Source organism: Perissodus microlepis, chromosome 12 (assembly GCF_051167445.1).
Source record: "Perissodus microlepis isolate ML-2025 ecotype Zambia chromosome 12, ASM5116744v1, whole genome shotgun sequence".
Taxonomy (NCBI): domain Eukaryota; kingdom Metazoa; phylum Chordata; class Actinopteri; order Cichliformes; family Cichlidae; genus Perissodus; species Perissodus microlepis.
The window spans coordinates 33,001,788-33,026,574 of record NC_140472.1 but is presented as its reverse complement, the minus strand read 5'-3'; the positions used below and the strand labels follow the sequence as shown (position 1 = coordinate 33,026,574).

Here is a 24,787-nt window from a genome sequence, read left to right as displayed (position 1 = left end):
TTTCATTTTTTCAGATTGGCTGAGGAGAGAAGGATAAATAGCAGAAAAGAAACGAAGACCACTAACCCCACTGGGGTAGTGGGGTTTTCTAAATTGGTGTGAGGTGGTTGTCTGTCTCTCTGTTAACCCGGTGTCACATTGACAACCTGTCCAGGGTGTACCTCGCCTCTCGCCCTATCGTAGCTGGGATAGGTTGCGGCCCCCTGTGACCTTATAAGCATAAGTGGAAGAGAAAGGATGGCTAAATGGATTGAAGGAAAGAAAAGAAAGGGAAGGAAGAAAGGAGGGAAAGCTAACAAGCTGTGAGCCTGAACTATAGCACTTCACTGGTTTTGCTCTCTCTTCTTACCCAAGCCCCATGCAGGGAGGGAAGGATTTAGGAAGTCAACCAGACCCGAGCCCCAACAGGAGACCTGGATAGCAGCACTGGGAGGGCGGGGGATTGGAGGGGCATTGTTGTTGGGCTTCAACTGCATTTTATGTGTGCCTAAAAGCAAGTGAATGAGGCAGGAGGAGCTTTTCTTCCTATGCTGTGCTCTTGTGAAGGCTGGGATGACAGTAGGCGAGAGGGGGAGATGCTGCCAGACGAAAAGACCCCACACATCCATTTTGTCCTTATCAGACACGACTCTGCTCCTCTTCCATCTGTTACCTGAGATTGCCTTTTTGTAATGATGCTCTTTTTCTTGTCGATGCGTTTATGTCTAAAAAAAAAAAAAGGCACAAAAGCAGAGAGTTGTGGTGTAATTTGTGTTGTGACAATGGTGGAAGACGGACTCAGATCCTCTGAGCACTTAGTCATGCTTTCATTCAAGGTGTGAGTTCAATAGAAGAAGCTTTTTTTTGTTCCAACAGGTATGTTAAATAAAGAACTAATTATAAAAACACAGCTCCAAACAGCCACAAGAAGGCAAGTTTGGTAAGATACAGTCGCCATAGCAACTCAAACTTGTCAACTGCATGGCTGCAAGGACTGCTGGGAAATAAAAACAGGTTTTTGCTTATTGCAGCATCATCTAGTGTTAAAATGAAATTTCAAGAAGGTCGAGTCGGATCACGTACCTCCATTCTTCAGCCTGCTATTTTGAGAGTGCTCGCATCATCAAGTATGGCTACATGAAGCGCACCACCCAGATGGTGTGCTTTTAACAGTCAGAAAGTTGAGGGCAGAATGTACCAACCAATTTACGGCCGAGAGGAGGATATGTTGTCAGTGCTGATAATGATGATGGTGCTAGTCGTAGATATGTCGCTGAAAGGGGCAGATTTTTTCCGGGTACTGAATGTGTGACTCGCTATGAGCCATTTGGTCCCTGTGCAGTTGTAGTGAAAGCTTCGTTTGCAGGGCCGGTGCGCAGTCAGAGCCTTTTACACTGGGTGGGTGTTGGACTGTGCCATGGCCCCCTTTGTCAGTGATTCTGCTCATAATTTTTATGGACAGAATTTCTAGGTGCAGCCAAGAGATCATCTGTACTTGTTGTGGGATGGCTGTAGCTCAGGAGGTAGAGCAGGTCATCAGCTACTTGGAAGGCATGTAGTTCAATCACTGGCTGCTCCAATTTGCATCCCCTTGGGCAAGATACTAACCCCAAGTTGCTCCCTCTGATGCATCTATTGAGATATCAGTGCGTGTGAGACATGTTAGACAGAAAGCACTTAAGCATAAAAAAGTGCTTGTGTTAATGGGTGAATGAGGGATGATGTATAAAGTGCTTTGAGTGCTTGGGTAGAGTAGAAAACTGTTATATAAAGAACCAGTCCATTTACCATTTGAGATGTTTTGGGCATGTCCCACCTGATGGAGGCCCCGTGCAGACCCAGGACACATTACAGAGACTATATCTCTCCTTCTTTTATTTCTCTCCAAAATAAATAAAAGACAAAGATAGGAAGATAAAGATGAAATAAATAACAATAAATACATATTTGGAAGGAAGGACAAGAAGACTTGTTTTCAAAGAGAGTAAAGACGTGAACAAAAAGAGACAAAACAAAAGGAAAGTAAGGGCAAGAAAAGGAAAAGACTAATGAAAATGGTGAAAGACCTTAAGTGAAGGGGGATTCACTGAAGAAAAGTACCTGTAAAGAGGAGTACACAGTGATAAGGAGAGTAAATGATGAACAAACATCTGTAGACTAGATAAAATATTTACATCTGACGGAAGGACTTTTGCTGAAGCGTGCGCACAATGTGTTTTTGTTTACACTCTGCACTGTCCTTGGCTTTGAAACCACTCCTATATATTTAAGAGCACAGCCCTGCGGAGGATTTTTGTCTTTGCGTCTCTCCAGTGTGACCGTGTCTCTGCGGGCTGACAAGGACTCACAGCTAAAACTGTCAGAGCTCCTGAATAAGTCGAGGGTGACCTTCACAAACTACGTCAGACTAGAACAATGGCGCTCCATTAGAGCTGTACATCAACAGTGTGTTAGCGAGGACAGGGGTGCACTGACAGTGAAAGTCAGAGGAGGGAAATGGACATTTTATCTGAGGTTCTGATGTCCAGATGGATCCACTGGAGCACCACAGATACAGCTTTAAAGCACAGAAGTCAGAAAGGGCCTGCAGGAAAATGAACTGCAGTGATTCTTAACGGCAACTTGAAATAGAGTTGATTCAGAGTTAAAGGAGGCACACAGTCAACGCTCCGTGAAGCCTTAAATTTCAATCTGTTATGTCTACAGATTCAGATTATATTTTAACATAAGACCCTAAATCTTTCCTTCTTTCACTCCCTGCTTCATTTTTTTCCTTTTCCCTTTTATAACAGTTCTTTATTTCGACACAGCCTGTTTTCCTTTTTTCTGTCTGTTCCTGTCTTCTTTCCTTTTATTTAAAGTCTGCTCCATCATTCATGTTTTATTCCTTTCATTTCCTTTTCTGCTTTTGTTCTTTGCGTATGTCTTCTGTTTCCTCATTCTTCCTTCCCCCAATCTTTACCCATTTATTTGTTCTTTCCTTTGTTTGTTCTTCACCAAAGTAGAATTTTCACTGCCATTTATATTTTCTCATATTTTTAAATGATTAAATATGAATGAAAAGCCTTGGTTTGTGTTTGCTCAGTCATATATGTACATTATAGTATTTGAGGCACAGCTGAGCTTTGCAAGGTTCAAGCAGATCCTTAAGTAGCTTTAAGAGTCTCAGAATGCATTAATCTATGAAAACAAAAAGTCTGGTGTCAAGGTGTAAGATTTTAAGATTTGTTTGCTAAAACTGCAGTGTACGTCATTCAATAATTGGTAACATCTCTTTTTCAATTTAAAAAAGCATTACCTTTTACATTATCGCTGAATAGTTGGTACAACTAGGGATGCTTTGAGCTGATGTGCTGTGCAAATGCAAAGTGCATAGGTGACAAAGCATTTTACGCGAGACAAGTGTTGCAAGGGATAAAAGCATGCTTTACAAAGTTGCTGGCATTGCCAAAATTTGCATACAGTTTGTAGAAGATGGCTTACATTAGTGAGTTTCCATTAGCTCCATACACTTCAGACTCTTTTGTTTTAATGTTTGACAACCAAACCATAAAAATCAAAGTACACGGCTATTTCAAAATTCCCTGGTAGTATAAAACAGCTTTTTCTTCTCTTAGGTTGTATGAACCTCGAGACTCTCATTAGGAAAGTTATCGGTGTGTGTCGTTAACACCGATTCTTCTCGGGATGACAGTAATGTGATTGAGTTCGGCTCTGATCCAAGCACCAGCTGCTCTTCTGTCCAAAGAATCAGCAACATCAGGCCCGGCACAGTCGAAGATGACACTCTTTCGTTTCACCTTGTTTTCATTGCTCAGCTGGAGGACAAAAGGATGTTTATGGATGAGCGCCATCAAAAAAAGACAAAAAAAACCCTGACTGTTGTAGTGCACAGAGCATGAATGTGGTCTTTGTGCTGTGGGAGTCTTCCCAGCGCTTCCAAAGAGACCAGACAGCTTCCAAAAACATGCCTTTGTCCGGCCTCATTTGTTCCCCAGTTGGCTTCAGAGTGACTCTGCAGACCCTGCAAGAGGTTTACAGTGTCTGGTCTGCTTGTGGAAATCAACCAGAATCTTCGTTACAGTGGGATACAGCCTCTGTATCAAACCCCAACACCATCACACACCTTCCCAATTTCTGCCTGCATACACACACATACACAGCAGCATAATGGAATTCAAGGGTGGCTGATCCCAAGGCTCCGGCTTTGTAAGGAGGCTTTGAACTTGAACTGATCGACAGCAGGAATTCACTTTGTTTACATCCACAGCACAACGTCGACTTTGGAGTCCATTCACCCCCACCCACCCTCATCCGTCCCGGGAGGGACGGCGAGAGGAAGCAAGCAGAGGAAGGGATTTGTGCAAACTCGGTCCCGTCTAAGCGGATATCAATGACCCGGCTTTGATTTTGGTTCATCGCGTAATGTTTCTGCTGAAGGTTATGACTGTAGGTTTTGACACAAAATTCATTTAGTCAGAGCAAGCAGGAGGTCTAATTGGGAGCTAAAATCTGAAATCATGTCATTACCTTGCACCGTTGCTACATAATTACTGGCCGAGCTGCAGTCTTGTTCTTTGTTAATTGACTATGTGAACGTTAGCATATGCTACTTCCGGTGCGGAAACTCCTGTGGCGAGCTTTGTTTCCGGTGTCCTATTCACGCCCTGTTTACGGTCCAAAACAAGTTAAGGAAATGAATTAATCAAGCGGCGATTTACATTTCTATAGATGTCTTGGGCATTTACCCAATATGTCTGTAAATGATGTTCATCGACTTGTCGATATTTTTTCCCCGTGCCTCAGAGCAAAAGAGAAAAGGGATTCAAATGTTATATTTCTCAGCTGTCCCTCGTTTATCGCGGGTGTTATGTTCTAAAAATAACCAGCGTTAGGTGAAATCAAGTAGCCAATTTTATTTTTTGACGGTGCAAAACGTTTGGTGGACATCGTGGACATACAGTACTGCACTTCAGAGTCACACTGCTAGCGATTGATGCAGCGATTCTGTACTGTACAGGAGAGACGTCACGGAGGAGATCGTCTGCAGCGATCAGGACGCAGGACACAATGTGACGTAAAAAAAAAAGTGCAAACTTGCACTAAAAAAATCTGTGAAACAGCGAGGTGAAAGGTGAACCGCATTATTAGCGAGGGACCGCTGTAATTTTGAAGGTAAGTCACAACATACCCTTCGTAAATACTAATGTATAGAAACCCTTACCAGCAATCGACATAACGGGAAACATCTGGTTTTACTATTCTTCACCTGTAGTTTGAATGCTGAACATTTGCCTGTTTAAATCATAAGACCAGTCACTATACAGAGATGTGCTTCTGAATGTGGACGATGTGTCTTCTGCTGCAGTGATGCAGTTCTGCTTGTGTTGAGTGATGTAAACAACTGATCGATCTAAACTCTTTAAACGTCAAAATTGATCATTAGATTTTTTATGACACAACAGCAGTGAGTGTTCCCACCTTCTGCTCTTTGTAACTTAACGCGATCTTTCCGTTTTCGAGTTTTGGACATGATTTTGGAGTATATCTTCGCAGTAGCGATTGACCGCAAAGTAAAGCTACCGGAAATGTACAACCCCACATCCGGTCTCAAACCAGGAAGTTAGCATTTTCTCGTGCACAGGGTCAATTAGGTTTTGTGCTCGGGGTGTTTGTTGCTTTAATGTAAAATCCTCCATATACATAATGGAAAGGTGCTGCTATACAACATGACTATTTGAAATGTTTATGTTTATCATTTTTAACAGTAGTAGTAGTAGCCATAAATTAAGGATGCGAGTTATATTTTTGTGCGTTATTTGGCCATGAAAATCTCCAAACAGCTCTAGTTTGTGGTCCTATTAATTGTTTGCCAATTATTTTCTCAGTCAAAATGTTTCAAGCTTGTTTTTACATTATTATTAAATTAAATCCACAGTTAAATGGGTGAGATGTAATGACCAGTGCACAGGGAAGTTTTTAAAAAAGCGAGCTGTAAGGATGTTTTGCACATTGTTGGATTGAGATGTGGAGACTGTGGAGGCCATATGTGTACAGTGAACTCATAAGAAACCAGTTAGAGATGATCTGAGCTTTAGGACACTACATGTTATTCTCCTGGAAGCAGCCATGAGAAAACGGGTACGTTGTGGGCATAAACAGATGAACGTGGTCAGCAACAACATTTCCTGTTTCTCTGACCATTCTTTGTAAACTATAGAGATGTGAATGAAAATTTCATCATTAGATCGTTTTACCAACAACCGTGCCACATATAATATTTGAACTTCAGCAGGTCATCTTGAGCATGTCTACTTGACTTAAGGCAATGAGTTGTTGTTATATGATTGGCTAATTATTTGACCATTAATAAATACAAACTAGGGGGTCAAAAACTCTGATGAACTAAAATGTATTGGCACTTTTGTCAACAAATTAAAAACAAAAACTAATTTGGAGAGACGAATCAGAGCAAAATATGTTCTGCAGAAAGGCGGGACGGTCAGATGTAATGTCCTTGTGCAGTTGGGTTAGACTGTCAAAGGTGCTGCAGCGGCAGACCTTATATTTCTTTTAACAGACCCAAATGCAGACACTCGAGACAGGGGCAGGGTTTAAACAAAAAGCGAATGGTTTGTTAAGCGGGAAAAAATAACACACACAAGTAAGATAATGCAAAACTTAACTAGGGCTACACTGGGAAAAACTATATACTAAATTCAAGGGACAAAGAACATTGAAAGAATATGATGAAAACCTAAACACAGGATTACCAGAATATGGAAACCAGGGAGCATGTAAGCTAGGGAACTTGCACCAGAAGACGCCCTTGATAGGAAGAAGTGGAGGAAGGCATGCAAGGTAGCGGACCCTGCGTCGCGGGATGTAAGCTAGGGAACTTGACGTGAATACAACAGACAGCCTGACAACGAATGACATAGAGTGGAGACGAGGGGAGTGGCAACACCTGGGGAACACAGCTGAACCAAATGAACACAGGGGAAGGAAAACTGAACACACCTGAACATGGACCCGAGGCTGTCAAAATAAAACAGGAAACACCGTGAGATGTGGACTTGCACATGAACTTGACACAGGAGGAAAGGCAGACAAGAGAGCGTACATGAAAGCACAACACAACAACGACGCGACACGGAAGACATGGTAGAATCAGAAAATAACACAGGAAAATAAGGACTAAGAGTATTATTAACTAAACATGAAAACCAAGGACTAAACTAAATGAAAAAAAGTAACATTTTTCAAAGAAATCAGGAAAACCTCACAATGAACCATGACATAGACGGGCACATTTCATTTGCAACTGGGAAGAAGGTACAACGATCTCCAACGCTTCCTGTTTTTCATGAAAACGCTTTGGAAGAAGAGAGTAGACATGTGGACACCTATATGGAAAAAAGACACTTTGTAAACCATGTGTAACCAACAACATTTTTACACTTTATAAGTTTGTCAACTGAATCAACATTAGATTTAGTCTATGATAATCTTATGATATTTAGTTGACGAAAACGAAAAGATTTAGAGGCATAAATTATGACTAAAAGGACGTTTTAGTAAAAGACTATGACTAAAACTAAATCGAAATTTTGAAGTGTTCGGTGTATGTGGAAATAATCCCTGTGAGCCAAATACTAAGGGTTCAGACTGCTTCAGCATTCAGTTTTTGAAATGTTTCTGCTCTTCATCATAGTCTAGATGATATTACTGAGAGTCGGTATCCCCAACATGGTCATCTCAACACAGCTGTGGCAGTGACAAATAGAGAAGCTGCTCCAAGGCTGAGGTCAAATATGGATTAGTTTGAACTGTGTGTCATGCAGAGCTACACTAGTGGAGTCCAAGAATGAGCATAGAGGACTGGAAAGCCATCTTCTTTCAGTCTTTTTATTTTACGCCTGTACTTCTCACACACAGCAGGTCGCTGTAATGAGCCGGGCTGTTGTCCAGCAACTGTCAGCCGCACACCTTGGTTTGTTTTTGTATTTCATGGCGCTGTGAAAGAGCTGTTTGGCCTTCACAGGCTCAAGCCTCTCACATACTAAATATCATCTTTGAACCCTCACCTTGTGCCTAGTGGGCTTACACTTGACTATAATTACTTCCCAAACACGATCGTAAATCCGTGGTTCCCCACCCTCCCTCTCCCTGCGGTCGACAGTTCAGCTTCTGGTGAAGCTTTGCCCTTCGCTGATGGGGATGATATGAAGGCTGCTGCAACATGTTGCTGCTTTGCAGGGATGCCCTGAGTTTGTCCTGAGCATTGCCAGATGGAGGAGATTTTTAACCTTTGTTTCACAGATTTGCAGAGCACAGGAGCCCTGCTTTACTTTGACACTTGTAGTCAGTTACAGTCATGCCTGGCAGCTAGAGGCCAAATGCCACCTGGAACAGTGGGAGGTTTTTTCTCCAGGGACGGCCGTGAGTGCAAAAATGTGCAGAGTAAAAAAAGATGAAAATGCCTGAGGCTGTTTTGGCAGAATAGCTCTTGTAGTTGTCATCTGGTTTTTGTTGGAGGGGTCAAACTGTAAGGGCCCATGCACCGGGGCGGTATTCCCCCACAGGTCCAACTTCTATTTAAGCGTATTTGTTCATGTGTAAACAAGCAGAAAAAGTGAACGCACAACTAAATAGAAAGCTACTTTCTGCTGCTCCTAGAGCAGCTCTGCTTGTTTGATTTGGCAGATTTTAACAATGGATAAACTTCCCGATGCAAAACCACAGGGATCTGTGTCCTCTCCTGGGACTGAACTGGGCAGCTTTTGCTTGTTAGGAAAGTGTAAACTACACCCAAGTAAATTATATGAGTTTTTAGTGGTTCCATAGTGTGGTGGTTTACACATTTACCTAACAAGTCAAAGAACCCTAGCTCAGTCCTAAGGAAACACAGGGGTTGTCAGGAAAAGCATATGGCATAAAAATCTGTCAGATCAGTTACGTGGAGCCACTCAATTCAATTTTATTTATACAGTCGCCTCAAGGCACTTTACTCCCTCGTGAATATGGGAGTCGCTCAAAGTAGCCTCACTATTCTCCCTGCAAATCTTTTAACCCTCTCAGGCTCAAATTAAACAACCAAGTCCTGCAGTGGTACTCCTGACTAACAAAAACTCATAAAATATGTATGTGGGGTAATCAGGTTGTTAGTTTTTAACTGTTGCAAATCAGCAACGCCTGCCTTGAGAAGGTTAATGTAAAGTTATGTTGTGAGAAACTGACTTTTACACCCTTCTGCCTCTCCTGTGAGCCTCTCCTCCCACAGATGGAGTCCAACTCCATTGCTCCGGACTGCAGCTGAGTCCTTATTTCTGCAGCCTTGTGAAGAACAGAACAGGGATTGCTGTGGCCTCACTGGAGAGGCAACTTCATGACACTGAGGTTCAACTTTAACATAAAATACTGTGGAAAACATAAGTTAATTGAAAAAAGGGTCAGAATGTTTGCCACATATACTTACCAAGGCTACATCTACTGGTGGACGTTGATTTGTTCACATCACCTGATTGCTGGAGCTCTGTCTAGGCTTAGAGTTGAGTTTTGTGTAAACCACAATCTAAATGTTAAAATGTACAAAATATGAGACTTTGGGAGAATCGTATATTCCAAAACTTATCCCACATTTGCAAATTGCACATATAGAACTGCTCTTTTGGTTGGAAACAAGGTTCTGGTCAGTTTCTTCCTTGTACGAATCAGCCTCATATTTATCAGCGATTTATATCTTGATCAACCTGAGATTAAAACTCCTCTTGACTGTCTGTCACATTTGTACTGCCGGCTCTGCGGTCTTGCTGACCCTGAGAAACGTGGCGCAGTCACCTCTCAGGTAGCCCTTGGCGTGCAGATGATTTGTGCCGACACGCTCGGTTGCTTCCTCCCACCTGTCCTGCTCTTTGGTCCCACAGAGAGGTCATCGCTGCTGCTATTTCAGCCACCCCTCCTTCTGGTAGAGAAAATGTAAAATGTGGTGAAAGCACTGCAACAAACAGCAAAGGAATATCCAGCACTGCAGCCTCTCTTTCTGCCAGCAGGAAATGATGTGTGTGGCTGACTTTCAGATTCATGACTGCCTCTGGCATGATTTTTTTCTGTATTTCCATTCTCATGTTGGATTTCTGAATTTGCATCATGCATCCGAGTACTGCAGTACAGAAGATAAAACTAAATATTTGATTTAAAAATCTGGATTATGTGTTGATATTGGCCTTAAAGACCAAAAGAAAATATGTAATTTCACTAATGACTGATGCAACAAATGATTTTTTTTTTCTATTTTTTATTTTTTTTTTTACAGACGCTCAGTATATCTGAGAGAATGGCTGATATTTTGTTGCCTGATTTACCAAATAAGCTGAGCATTTAAAATTCCATTCAGGTATTAAAATGCTCACAGGGAAGATTATATTTTCTTGTCTCCAGTTTTTCGGATTCGCAGTTTTGGAATTTCAGGATGAAGCAGAAGAATGAGGAATAAATGAAACTAAAGACAGAGAGCAGGATAAAAGAGAAAAACTGCAATCTTGTATCAAAGCCTTCATTTAAATAGCTTCTTACTCCAATCCAGTGTATCCTTTTCTGGCTTTGTACTTAAGCCTTCAGTTGTCAGCTCGCTGTTTGTACTAAATGCCTCGTGACACACGGATCACCTGAAATTTCTGCAACTGTTCATTTGGCTTTGGCTTTTTAAAAGCTCTGACTCGACTTATGTCATGTTTTGAGGGAAGATTATTTGATCGCTCTCCACCGTGTGCGTGCTTACCTTGTTGAGTCCTCATAAGGAGCGCGGAGTTCAGAGATTAGGCTCGATACACAATGCGGTGTAAATAATGTGCATTTACATAAATGATTATGTAAATGCAAATCTGTATTTGATGTGTTGTCATCCCAAAATGTGAATCTGAATAGAAACTGCTGCCACCAAGAGACAAGATAAACGTGAAAATTGTCTCTAAATTAAAATGTACTTGTTATTTTAGTCAGTGTTAATTATAGAATCGTTACTCAGCCTGTGCGAATGTCACGTCCCTCCATAAAGGAACACCTGCCCGTGTGCTGTTTGTGCACTGAGTTCAGAGGAGGTCAGGTCCCCTCTTCCTCCATCTACCCTTCCTCCTCCTCCTCCCTTCCTCTTTCTGTTGCATGTCATGCACAGATGAACCTGAGGGGAAGGTTGAGGTCAGGAGTTCCTTTCAGGCCTGGCTGAAGTATTGAGCTTTTCGGCATCAATAAATCATTACCTCGTCAGATTTGGGATGTTAGTGTAATTACAGTAAACCGATCAGGCATAACTAAACGGACGTTTGGCCTCAAGAGGCCAACATTCTGCATTTAATGTTATTAAACCTCAGGTTCAGCTCAGAGATTATCATTTAAAGCAGGAAGTGCACTACTTGTGAATCAGCAAATGGAGCTGTGTTTGCAGTTTTCATTCGATGTCAGATCATATGAGAGTAAAGGACCAATAAAAACTTAAGATGTTTTTCCGCTTCAGGAAAGGCAAAGAGGTGATGTCAGCAAAGAGGTTAATGGAAGTCTGCTAATGATTTCCTACAGAAGTTGTGTTGAAGTTGGTATTTATAAGTGTTGCTTTCTTTCCTAAGATTGTCTCAGTATGAGCAGAACTTTGAAGGTTAAATACATTTAAAACATTGAAGCAGGCTTGCCTTGATCCTTGTTAAAGCACCATACAAGGTGAACGTTACACAACTCCACCTATAATTAAGTGTAATTTGTTCTTCTCGTTCACGCCGCACTACTTTCAGCACATCTGTGACTCCGTCGCAGACTTTGTATTTGCAGAGGCATCAAACGTCAGCTTCTGTCTGAGAGAGACAGAACCCGAACAGAACCCAGAAGAAGGATTTATTTGGCTACACCAGCTCAGCTCACCATGCGTCACCAGTGCACAGTAGAAACAGGACTTTGATGGAGCACACTAGAAACTCCTCTCAAGTCCACAACTGGAAAAGATGATTGAACAAATTTATATCAGATATTTTGTCGCACAGTGATATAGGTCTGTAGGGCGATCGTGGCTCAGGGGGTTGGGAAGCGCATCTGTAACCGGAAGGTCGCTGGTTCGATCCCCGGGCTCTCTGTCCTGGTCGTTGTGTCCTTGGGCAAGACACTTTACCCTACCGCCTACTGGTGTTGGCCAGAGGGGCCGATGGCGCGATATGGCAGCCTCGCTTCTGTCAGTGCGCCTCAGGGCAGCTGTGGCTACAACTGTAGCTTGCCTCCACCAGTGTGTGAATGTGAGAGTGAATGAATAGTGGCATTGTAAAGTGCTTTGGGTGCCTTGAAAAGCGCTATATAAATCCAATCCATTATTATTATTATTATTATTATTGTAGGTTTGTTGCAATATGAAAGCAAACACATCTGCAAAAAAATGCAACCAGTGCATGAAACTGAAGCAAACATGCATCTGCAGTCTGTGGACTCAGAAAACAGGAGGTGTGGAGGACACAAGCAATGGTTTGTTGTCAGTTTTGAGATCTGTCTGTCTCAGCTGTCACACAGCTGTCAGTGCTTCCTGTCTGAGCAAACCGTCTTCCTGTCAATCTGTAAACCCGTTGGCTGTCAGCGTCTGCAGAAACAGTCCAAAGGTCAAAGAAAACAGAATTAAAAATTCACTTCTTGCTCGAAGCATGAAAACAGCTCGGGATTAAACTTTGTTGTACTCTGAAAAAGACTCTATTTGGGGCCCCACCTGCTGTGGATACTTACACATTATATCGACCCTAAGTATACAGTACGCTGGTTCGATCCCTTTAGGGTTGCATCAGGAAGGGCGTTCGGCATAAACACTGCCAGATGAAATATGTGGATCTACCTGCTGTGGCTTCTCCCTGTGGGTAAGTTGAAAGGAGGTTCTTTGTTTTCTTTTATAAGTATATTGTGGTCATGATTATATTTGCATAAATTAAAAGTCGATTACATCACCACTTTAAAAACGCCCCGGCCGCCTCCTTAAACTGTAAGTGTGATGGCGATGTGGAAAAGTAAATTCCTATAAAGAACATGAGAAAAGGCACTGATATCATCCTCCTTTGTCCCTGAACTTCACCACATCCTGCCATATAAAAACATCCCCTCGACTCTTTGATATTTTTTTTTTCTTTTTTCATCTTTTCACATTCAAGGCCGTTCTGCTCATCTAAAGGCCCAATTTATTCCTCAGCTGAAGTTGAAAGAGACTTTACACCCTCAGAGCTCTTTTTCCCAATGCGAATGCTTTTTCCCCCCCTTTTTATGAGGAGGTGGTTTTCGTGAAAGAAAGACAAATCTCAGCTCGTCAGCTTGGTTATGGCGACACCCGCCTGGGGTCGAGAGCTGGGATTTTCTCCGTGAGCCGGATCTCTGTCTCCTACGCATACATGCTTGCAGAGCTGTGAGGTTTTAAGAAGTGATGTACAGCACGGAGACGCTTGTTCGGGAGAGTGTTGAGTTGATGAATCTGGTTTTGTCAGACAAGTTTAAGGAATGTTTTCTTTTTTTTTTTTTTGGAAAGGGAGAGAGCACAAAACAAATTGCCATGTACTCCAGGACCCAAGAAAAATGAGTGGTCATCAGAAAGTGACACGTGGCAGGAGGGTGAGTGATTTATCCAAAACTCGGGAGCTGGAATCCAAAGATAAATTTCCTTTTGAGGCACTGGGCTGGGACAGAAGAAGAAAGAGTCAGAGAGCCATGACTAGAATCTGTTCAGATCTCAGCAGATGAATCGATTAACGTTGCATAAGAAGCTTTTAGTTTTTCTCTCTTAAACTCAGAAACTAGTCAACGTGGACCCAGGGCAGAGAAAGTCCGAACTCAGGATTACTATAGACTTATGAACAGGAAGAGCCAGTGCTGTGCAAGCTGAGCCTTTTCAAAAAGCTCAAAAATCTGCTTGTGTAGATTAAAAAGAACAATGTGGTGCCTGCAGTTTCTGATTATTGCCGGGGTCTTAAAACCTTTCCCGTTTATGAAAGAACTTCAGAAACATAAGTTTCTGTTCAAAGTATCCAACTGTTGAAATTAGGTAAATTTATTCGTGTATAAAGTTTTGGGCTACTTTTATCTTTGGTAACAAGATTGAACGTTTGACTTTCTCGTTGCTTTTCTCCTTCACCTTCCTCCTATTAGCCATTGTTTTTGTGTAGGTTTATTCTTTTACTCTAATTTATTGAACTCCGTGTGGGAGTTTTCCAATATTTTACAATAAACAAGCTCCCTGCATACAAAACAGTTTGAGATGAGTTCAGGGTATTCGTGTTGTGCTAGGTGTGGAGATGACCGTCTCACATTGATTTTCTCTGAGTCTGGAGGAGAGTTTTTGTGGCCTCAGTTGTAGGCTGCAAAGACCAGCATCGCTCTGACTCTTCTAACTCTGCCTGCCAATTGTTTACATATTTGACATAACTTCTGCTGTTGTGCCTCCAGGCACCTGCTGCGCAGCTCAAAATGCCTCGCCAGGGGCAGCGTATCCAATAGCTGCTCTGTCAGTCTGCATCTGCTTGATAACACAAGAAATTACAGCTTTCTGTCCGTCTGCCTTCCTGAGTGAGATTTCTGTGCTTTGACAGGCAGTGGACAGACTGCAGAGCTGTGTTTTCATGGCAAAAGAAGCTTGTCTCACCTTGTCCTGAACATCCTCTGAACCCTCGTCAGTGCGCTGACAAATGTGGAGCTGACTTTTACTATTTTGAAAAGGCCATGCATCGCTGAAATAGCATGCTTTAACCAAGTTAATGAATTTATATGTATTACACTATTAAAATTACCCAGTATGCATGCAGAATTTACTGTAGAGGATTTTGTTTCAGTGTTAAATCCTACATACTAGAGAAAAATCAAGAAAATAAGGTTAAAAAAATAAAACTACAGTACTATTTATTTTGCCCCCCTTAAAAAAAATCCTTAAACTTGTGCTATTATTGTCAACGCATTGATTATTTTAAGTTTGATACCAACATGTAGCTTTTCTTACCACTCCAAACGTTGTCCTGTTTACTCAGTCCTCATGCTCGTGCTCCCAAGTAACATTTGGAGATAAAATATCAGAATTTCAGGAGCTGGGCCACGCCTCCAAACTTGACCCTTCCGGTTCTTATCTATGTATCACCCCCCATTTCCACAAGCTGTTCGTTCTCGTTCTTGTTTCCATGCCCCACCCTCCCTTACATACAACAATCTTGTTTGTAAGATATCTTAAACTGCACTGAATGTCGCATGGTTGCTGATACGTCTCCAGGCCTGTGTAAGTGGGACCTACTGTGGGGAATAGACTCCACCTACTAATTGCCAAGCCCCCAAAATGAGAAACTTCAGTTTACAAAACAGACAAAAAGACAAACCAATTTAGTCCTTTTTGAATTGATTTTTAATTCTGGTTTTATTTTGTGTAGGTCAGCCTATCATATTTGATTTGGAGAGCAGTGTGGGTTTTAAGCAGCTCCCTGTAATCGTCATTAATGCCACTGTGTTTCTTGGCTAGATCGATGTATTCCTTCTGCAGGTTGTATAAAGCCTTCGTGCTCTGATCCAGAGCAGTTTTGTGCTCATTGTCACTAATTTTTTGTTCCTGAACCCTGGAGCTGTCTTGACCTTTCTGCACGGTCACAGACAATTCTTGCTTTTCCTCCAGGGTTTCTATGTCCTCGAACTTAGAACGCTGCTTCTCGCACGTCTTGAGCTCCTTTTCAAGAGCACCAACTCTCTGCGGTAATTGAGAGGTTTGTTTCTTCTTTTCTTTTAGAGTGATTTCAAGTTCTTTCTGCACAGTATCTCTCTCAGACTGCCGTCCTTTGAGCTCATCTACCATCTCCAGGAGCTTGTCTCGGTGCTGCTCAAAGAGAGCTTCACGTTTAAACTTTGCTCCACTGTACTGATTTTCCATAGCCTCTAATTTAGCTGTGAGATTTGCGTTCTCCATCTTTAGTGTCTCCATGTCATAGAGAAGGTGCTCTGCAGATTTAGAAGTTCTTCTCCTCCCAGGTGGAGCTAACATCTTCTCTGACAGCTCTTTCACTTTATTTTGTAACTTTTTATATTCTTTAGAAAACCGAGATTTCTCTTCCTTAACAGCTTCCTCAAGTTCTCTGCGAGCCCCTTTCTCTTCATCGAGATCTTTTTGCATAAGCTGCCTCTCATTTTTGAGAGACTCAACTTCGTCTCGCAGGGTCTGGTTTTCAGAAGACAGGTCCTGATTTTCGGAGCTCAGTCGATTCAGCTTTTGTGTTTTACCGTGCTCCTGGGAGACAATCGAGTCGTAGCTCCTCTGGAGTGCAGAGTTCTTCTCTTGTTCTTTCTGGACATCTGATGCCCACTTGTTAACGTTTTCCTGCAGCCTTAAAATCATGGTGTCCTTGGCCTCGATATCATCCTCGAGCTTTTGGACTTTGAGGCGCAGCGACTGTATTTCATTGTTTTTTTCTAGGTTTTGTTTCTGCTGCTCAGTGAGACGATCCTCTAGTGCCTTAATATCAGCGGCCTCTGCATTTTCATTTTCATGTTTAAGTGAGGACATCATCAGATCTTTGTGGAGTTTCTTGATCATCTTCTTGTCCTCATCAGTGTTAGCCATCATTTGACTAATTATGGTTTTAAGGTCCTCAGTGCTGCTCCGGTATTCTTTCTGTGACTTCTTTAGATCAGCCACTTTTGTCTTCATGCGTTTCAGTTCTTCACGCTCTTTTTTCACAGCTTTTTCAAGACGATCATTTTCCTCTTGCAGCTTTTTAAAGGCTTCATCCTGTTGAGATTTAGCCTCTTTTTCTATTTCTAACTCCTTTTGGAGAGCAAGCTTGTCTTCTTCCAGTTGTTTAAGAAGACTCAGACTTCTCTCAGACTTTTCAGGACCATCGTACTGTGGAAAGCGAAAACAATTATCGTGTTGTCGAATATGTCAAATAATTTGTACAGAATAGAAATATGTAGTTTTGTTCATAGTTAAATATTTATATTTTTCTAGCATGTTTGTTCAGTTTAAAATAAATTTGCCAAAGCAGGTGGTGGTTGGATGCGAGTAAAAAATTCAAACATTCTCATCAGGGTGTTTTAATTTTCTTAAGACAAGAGAATTGTCTTTAAATATGAAGCAAAACAACTATATTTTCTTAGCATGTTTCTTCAGTTGGTCATTAATTTGTGTGTGTGTGTGTGTGTGTGTGTGTGTGTGTGTGTACGTTGGGTATTCATATCTTATGGGGACATCTTATTGACATAATGCTTTCCCTACCCCCTAACCCTAACCATGAAACATTAATGCCTAACCCTTACCTCGAACCTAACCATAACTTAAATGTAATCTTGTCGTTAAAACCACATTTTGAGTCTCAAAAATGCCTTGAAACATGTGATAACCAGGATTTTGGTCCCCACAGGTGCTGTTTGTTCCCACAAGTGTAGTAAACTTCCAAGTTTTGGTCCTCACAAAGATATGTGCGCACATGCAGACACACACACAAACAAACCTCTTCAGAATCATATTCATATCCCATTTCAGAGTTGTCCACTGAAACAGGGTCTTCCTGAAAACCAGCAGCTCCCTCAGATTCCTCTTTGAATTCCTCTTCGAAGTGGTCGTGAGCAGACGAGTCTCCGGCCTCTTTCCTGGGGGCGTTTTTCTCAGACTCTTTGCTTTTTTCTGCTTTGTTTTCAAATTCTGACTTCTCTTTTCCAAATTTGTAGAGATGATCAGATTTCTCCTCTTCCGAATCATTCTCACAGTTCTCTTCAATGTCATCTATAATTTCTTCCTCAATTTCATCGTCATCATCTTCGTCAAAAGATTTGCCCGGACCACTCCACTGAAAATTCGTTGTGGAGGAAAAAAGTACGTCTACGCTTTTGTTGCTCATTTTCTTAGATGAAAACAGCTCCTTTGTAATAATTTCCTCTGAATGTCACTGGGTTAAAAACTTGGCTCTCTGAGCAACACGAACGGTAACTTGTGGTAATGCAGTCAGTGTGTGCCTGTATCTACTATCACATGCAGAATAGAGTTGCAGCAGAACAAGGAGAGATGCTTCTATTTCGAATAACAATAAAACGTTGTCATCACTGCCCAGTGTTGCCCAGTACTCTGCATTCAAACACGTTTACATTCTAAAGAGTCGCTCTTTAGAGTCTTGGTTCACCTTTAAAAAACAAAACAAAAACCCGTGTCCTCTTAATCCTTTGCTTAATTTAATTAAACTTTCCTGAACTACCTTTATCCTATATATCACAATGCAATTTTATTTTCTAAAAGTAAATTCATATTTCGACCACACACAAACCATCTTCCACTGTTTAACGAGACCAACTGGACCAGGTTAAAACAACATGCTGCTTTTATTCTTTTAAACACACTGACAGCCTCCTGCAGCTCTGAAGAACAGAAGCTTTAAGTTATCTTTAAATAATGTTATTTTCACAACAAGATTTTATTTCCATCAGTTTACCTTGTAATCTCTAAATAGAAAGGTTCTATAAATAAGGAATCACCATAGATCAAGTGTGTATAATAAAATAATATACATATGGAAAAAATCAGGTTGAAAATGCAGCTGTGGTTTTTGATGAAGTCACTGCTAAAGCAGCATTGAAAGCCTTGTTTCCCTCAGTGATGGTCATGTATCCAACAGTGCAGTGTCCCTACCATCTTCACTATGGCACTCTAGGCATGTGTGTCATTCATACTAATACAGACCTGAAACATTTGAATGTGACAAATATGCAAAAAAATAAAACAAATCAGGAAGAGGGGAATATTTTTTCACGACACTATAAAACGGGTAATAAAGCAGGGTACGCCCTCGAGGTGTGGGGACTTTGGCTGACATTATTGTGCATATATGCATTGTTTAATTCAAAATAAAGTATTTTTGTATATTTCCTTGTGTATATATATATATATATATATATAAAGTACACAGTGAATGCTGATTAGATACATATGTTTTTAAAATTCTGTTGATTTAGTTAGACAGAAAATGTTTGGTTTTGTTTGTTTTAGCACAACCAAACTTAACAGCAGCAGTGACGCTCAACTGATCCTCATACGGCTTTAATGTAGTTTTTATATTAGTGGTTGTCTACCTCAGATTGCTCAATCAGTAACATTTTACTGTAGAGAGATCTGAACATTTTCAGATCAAAAAACATAAGACATCCCTTTGCTTCGCTTTCAAACAGCAGCTTTGAAATTAAACCCTCAGAGTGACACGAGGCTGTTATCTGTCGTGCAGAATCGATAGAAACTGAATGAAAGTGTGAAAGCTTATATTCTCTTTCATCGGTTTCAAAAACTAGTTCATGCATTTATTACTTCCAGGCTGGACTACTGTAATTCATTATTATCAGGATGTCCAAAAAACTCACTGAAAAGCCTTCAGCTAATCCAAAATGCTGCAGCAAGAGTCCTGACAGGGACTAGAAGGAGAGAGCATATTTCTCCTGTTTTGGCTTCCCTTCATTGGCTTCCTGTTAAATCCAGAATTGAATTCAAAATCCTGCTCCTCACATACAAGGTCTTAAATAATCAGGCCCCATCTTATCTTAATGACCTTGTAGTACCATATCACCCTATTAGAGCACTTCGCTCTCGCTCTGCAGGCCTACTTCCGACCGGTGGCACTGACGTCACATCTTATGAAGACTCTAGAGCGGCTCTTCCTCAACCTCCTCCGACCACAGGTACAACATGCCCAGGACCCACTACAGTTCGCCTACAAGGCGGGTGTCGGAGTGGAGGATGCCATCCTGTACCTCCTGCATAGAGCCCACTCACACCTGGATGGGGGAAAAGGCACGGTCAGGATCCTGTTTCTTGACTTTTCCAGTGCCTTTAATACCATCCGGCCCTGTCTGCTTCAGGAAAAACTGAACAGGATGGAGGTGGACCCCTGCCTGGTCGCTTGGATCTCCGACTACCTCACCGACAGGCCACAGTACGTCAGGCTGAAGGACATCACGTCTGACACTGTGGTCAGCAGCACAGGAGCGACACAGGGAACTGTGCTGTCCCCACTTCTCTTCACCCTGTACACCTCTGACTTCTGCTACAACTCTGAATTATGCCACATTCAGAAGTTTGCAGACGACACAGCCATCATGGGGTGTATCTGGAATGATCAGGAAGAGGAGTACAGAAGTCTGGTGAGGAACTTTGTCGCATGGAGTCACACAAACCACCTGCAACTCAACACCTCAAAGACTAAGGAACTGGTTGTGGACTTTGGGAGGTCCAGAGCAGGTCCACTGCCGGTTCAGATAGAGGGGGAGGAGGTGGAGGTGGTCAACAAGTACAAGTACCTCGGGCTGTGGGTGGACAACAAACTGGACTGGTCATGCAACACAGAGCACCTGTATAAAAAAGCCCAAAGCCGACTGTACTTCCTCAGGAGGCTGAGGTCTTTTAACATCTGCAGGAAGCTCCTGAGGATGTTTTACCAGTCGGTGGTTGCTGGAGTACTTTTCTATGCTGTGGTGTGCTGGGGGAGCAGCACAGCAAAGAAGGACTCATCCAGGCTGGAAAAACTGATCAGGAAGGCTGGCTCTGTGGTCGGCATGAAGCTGGACACTCTGGTGACAGTGGCAGAGAAAAGGACACTAAAGAAACTGCTGGACATTATGGACAATGCTGGGCATCCTCTGCACACGGCCATAAACAACCAGAAGAGCCTGTTCAGTGACAGGTTGCTTCTCCCCAAGACAAGAACCAACAGACTTAAAAACTCCTTTGTCCCACACGCCATCAGACTGTTTAACTCCTCTCTGGAGGGGAGAGGGAGGGGAAACAGGAGGACAAAGGAGGGGGGAACAACTAAGCTGTAGTGCCTCTTCACCTCACTGTGCAATTACCTTTGTGCAATACTTTTTGTTAATAGTCAACGGTGCAATAGACTCCATACTTGAAATGTGCAATCCACTTGTATTTTTATTTTTTATTTTTATTTTATTCCTATTTATTCTATTTATCCCCTTTGTATATTTTTATCTATATATGTCTTTGTATTTATATATGTGTGTGTGTATATATATATATATATATATATATATATAATATTCTGTAACTCTATAACTTCTGTCGGTGCTGTGCTTATTTGGAACCGAATTTCCCAGAGGAACCCACCCGAGGGATTAATAAAGTTTTATCTTATCTTATCTTATCTTGTTGTTCCTAGAGTATTTAAAAGTAGAATGGGAGGCAGAGCCTTCAGTTTTCAGGCCCCTCTTCTGTGGAACCAGCTTCCAGTTTGGATTCGGGAGACAGAAACTATCTCTACTTTCAAGATTAGGCTTAAAACTTTCCTTTTTGCTAAAGCATATAGTTAGGGCTGGACCAGGTGACCCTGAATCCTCCCTTAGTTACGCTGCAATAGACGTAGGCTGCCGGGGGATTCCCATGATGCATTGAGTTTTTCCTTTCCAGTCACCTTTCTCACTCACTATGTATTAATAGACCTCTCTGCATTGAATCATATCTGTTATTAACCTCTGTCTCTCTTCCACAGCATGTCTTTTATCCTGTCTTCCTTCTCTCACCCCAACCGGTCGCAGCAGATGGCCGCCCCTCCCTGAGCCTGGTTCTGCCGGAGGTTTCTTCCTGTTAAAAGGGAGTTTTTCCTTCCCACTGTCGCCAAAGTGCTTGCTCATAGGGGGTCATATGATTGTTGGGTTTTTCTCTGTATCTATGAAGCGCCTTTAGGCGACTTTTGTTGTGATTTGGCGCTATATAAATAAAATTGAATTGAATTGAATTGAATTGAATCGAGTAAAAGGTAAAAAAAAAAACCTGTCAAATGACTGAATCTCTTTATAACTGTAAAGCAGTTTGTTATAAGAGCTTTCATTTTAATTTACTTACACTAACAAAAGCCAAACTGCAATGTAATCAAAACCTCTTAATGTAATTTTACTTTAATCGTTATGCAGAATGGTGACGGTACAATGCAAGTATTACTATCAGATAAATGTAGTATAGTGGCAAGTGGAACATTTCTAATTAGGGCTGTAATAGATTACCAACAGTAAGAATGACAACACGGCATTTCTGATTATGCAGATTTAAAAGACAAATGTGGTTTGGGAAGTCTCGCTTTGAATCCTTAATTTTTGCAGTTTGGAGGCTTCACAGAAATGCTCAAGGAGCTGTTCAGAAATTAAATGAAATTTAAATTCTTGGCAGTTTTACAAGCCTTTTTTTGGCTTTCTAATATGGGAGTCTTTGGGGATTGGCTTCATCTGCTTGTCTTCATTTCTTTGCCTTGAAAGTTGTGGCGTGGTCTGTGCTGTCTGCTGTTCCTCAAGTTTACCCTTGTTCATTTGACAAGCCTCAAAATGAGGACTCGTCTGTTTAGTGCGCCTGAAAATAAGAAAAACTAAAATATTTTGATATTCGTTGCAGAGTATTGATAAGAGGCTAATACAATATATTACTGTTTCTCCTGCCCTATATCTAATTCATAGTTTTATACCAATACCTGGTCTTTCATGCCTGCCTACCTACCTTCCTTTCTTTCAGAGCCACTGTAGCTGCAGTCTTGACTGACACGGCGATATAAGCCATGATCCAGAATTGATAGAAAAAGATGAAAGCGTTGCAGAACTTGGCTTTGCACAAGCTAAATCCCCAGGTGACTGTGTTCAAAACAAACTCTGCAGCTGCAGCAAAAAATGAGTCCACATCTGTTACTCCTCATCTGTTTTGCTTCCTTTGTTTTTAGAAATTCATGATCGCCACATACGCTTCTGTTGCTTCAGTTTAATAAGCTTTTTCCTCACTATGTATGCTTTGATGCTGTTGTGTCTGCTCATTTCTTTTGTTCTTTTTTTCTTTTATTCTGCATAAGAAGAAAGTAAAGAAATGAGGGAAAAGTAAGCATGATTAATACAGTGCTATCTACCTACTATAACTCTAATTGTGGCACAGAGTAAGTGCATTGGTAGCTGCTGTTGTCATCATTGTGGGTGGCTGTTTTTAATCTATAGTAAGTGAAGGCTATTAAGAAACGTATCCATAGCACAGTAGCACACCGACTAGCCCTGTGATGGCCTGTCAGACTGTTGGCTGGAACAGTGACCCACAGTCCTGATTGATAAGCAGTTAACAGCTGAAATTAACAGTTGTGGCTTTTGCTTAAAAATGATTCCCGAGTTCTTGGGCTCAGTGAGGAAATCGATTGAGACCTGATGCACCACCGAGCTTCTGAAACACTGGAAGACCCCTTGAGTATTCCTAATAAAATCACCAGCGGAGAAGAAGTTACTCTGAACTGCTCCCTTATTTCCAAATGGCTCACCACAATGGATCCACATGTTTACATTAGACAGCTTTCCTAGGGAAACCCTCCCAGTAGGAGTAGGAGAACATTAGGTTGTGACCAGGGATCTTAAACCAGGGATACATAAAGTGGATATGTAAACCTCTGCATCACCTGTGTAGACTCATGCTAAATATGACAAACCTAAGATAGCACGTTGATTGACCTTAGCATGTCTTGATAGAACACATTATGTCTTGATAAGTAAACTTAAAAGGAGATGTCGTGTGAATGGCTACACAGCCTTATCAAGTTTTCTCAACTCTTCTTGTTTTTGATCATTTGAAACACACGTTATGTAGTAAAATGCTTATAATATCAACATGCTTAGCTCCTTTCCACCTCGGCTCTGCAGCGCTCCTTATGCTAAATATTCTGTCTGAGAACAGATCCTAAACCATCCTCCTCTCTCCTCCTATCGTGGCTTCTTTCCCTGTAGCACAAAAACATTGAGCCAAGATGGATAAATACAGTACGGCACTTTGGCGGTTTCCTTTATGAGGACACAAATAGTTGACTTGCAGTATCATGTTTGCCACTCCAATGTAGGCCACGCCACGAGCAGTAATCCTTCTGATTTATAATGGCTGCCTGCCTGCCGCCGCCGTCTGCTAATCGGCGTCAGGAATGTTTTACTCCACCGACGGTGATTATTTATCCAGTTTTTGTGTGTACATGTGGATTTCAGCACTTACAAAGCATGTTCTGCACACACTCATCTGTCTGCCCCCAATAATTCAATAACTGTTCCACCCTCATATTCAGTTACAAAGTGAAAGTCAAAATAGCTGAGGTGTTTTCCTCTTGGCGCCTGGCTGCAGCTGTTTGTTCACTGGTGCCTGGAAAGTCTTTGCCACCAAAATAATCTGGGTTGGAGGCAGAGGGACAGTATGTGGAGTCATCACAGAGCTTTACTAAATATGGACAGAGCTGTCATGGTTTCACACGAGCACCTGCTGAGGCCCGGCTGTGTAGCACAGTGTGCAGGCATGAAGAGTGAAGCTGCACAAGAGCAGGTTAAATAAAGTCCATCAGCATGTGGAAGCCACAGCCTGACTGGATGTATGTAAAAAAGACAACAATGAAACTACCAGCCTTGTATTTTAAAGTTTCAAGTCCACGCAGGTTATAAAGACACATACCAAAGAGCAGGAGAGCTTTATTAAATGGCAGCAGCAGAGAAACTTCCCATCTCTGCTCATAACCCAAAATCTTGAAGCCTGCTGGAGGACGCACTGTTCCACTTGAGTCACTCACCTCTTCTCCGGTGTCTTCCTCGTCCACTGCCTCTAATACCCTCTAATTTGTTCCTGTCTTCAGGTAAAAATAACTCAGCTCTGCATCTCCTTAGCCAGCACTTTCCTGCTGTACATGTTTTTCTGAGGGGTCGCAGGAGTATTGTGTTTCCACTGCTGTCAGGAAACAATAGTGGGGACTCTGACTTGCAGCCTCCTCCTTATGGATTGAATGTAAAGCGAGTGGTACAGAAATTT

General features: G+C 41.8%; 2 protein-coding genes across 5 annotated transcripts in view; one reads left to right on the top strand and one right to left on the bottom strand.

The window, feature by feature from the left end:
- fras1 (Fraser extracellular matrix complex subunit 1) overlaps positions 1 to 24,787 on the top strand; it is a 316,636-nt gene that overhangs the window by 48,344 nt on the left and 243,505 nt on the right. The gene's annotated exons all lie outside the window — the stretch shown is intronic.
- LOC146376718 (uncharacterized) lies at positions 15,380 to 22,540 on the bottom strand. Its single transcript, XM_084946675.1, has 3 exons — positions 22,481 to 22,540; positions 17,460 to 17,795; positions 15,380 to 16,852 (listed from the first exon to the last, which is right to left on the bottom strand). The coding sequence occupies exons 1-3, from the start codon at positions 22,538 to 22,540 to the stop codon at positions 15,380 to 15,382; spliced, it is 1,869 nt and encodes a 622-aa protein (XP_084802801.1).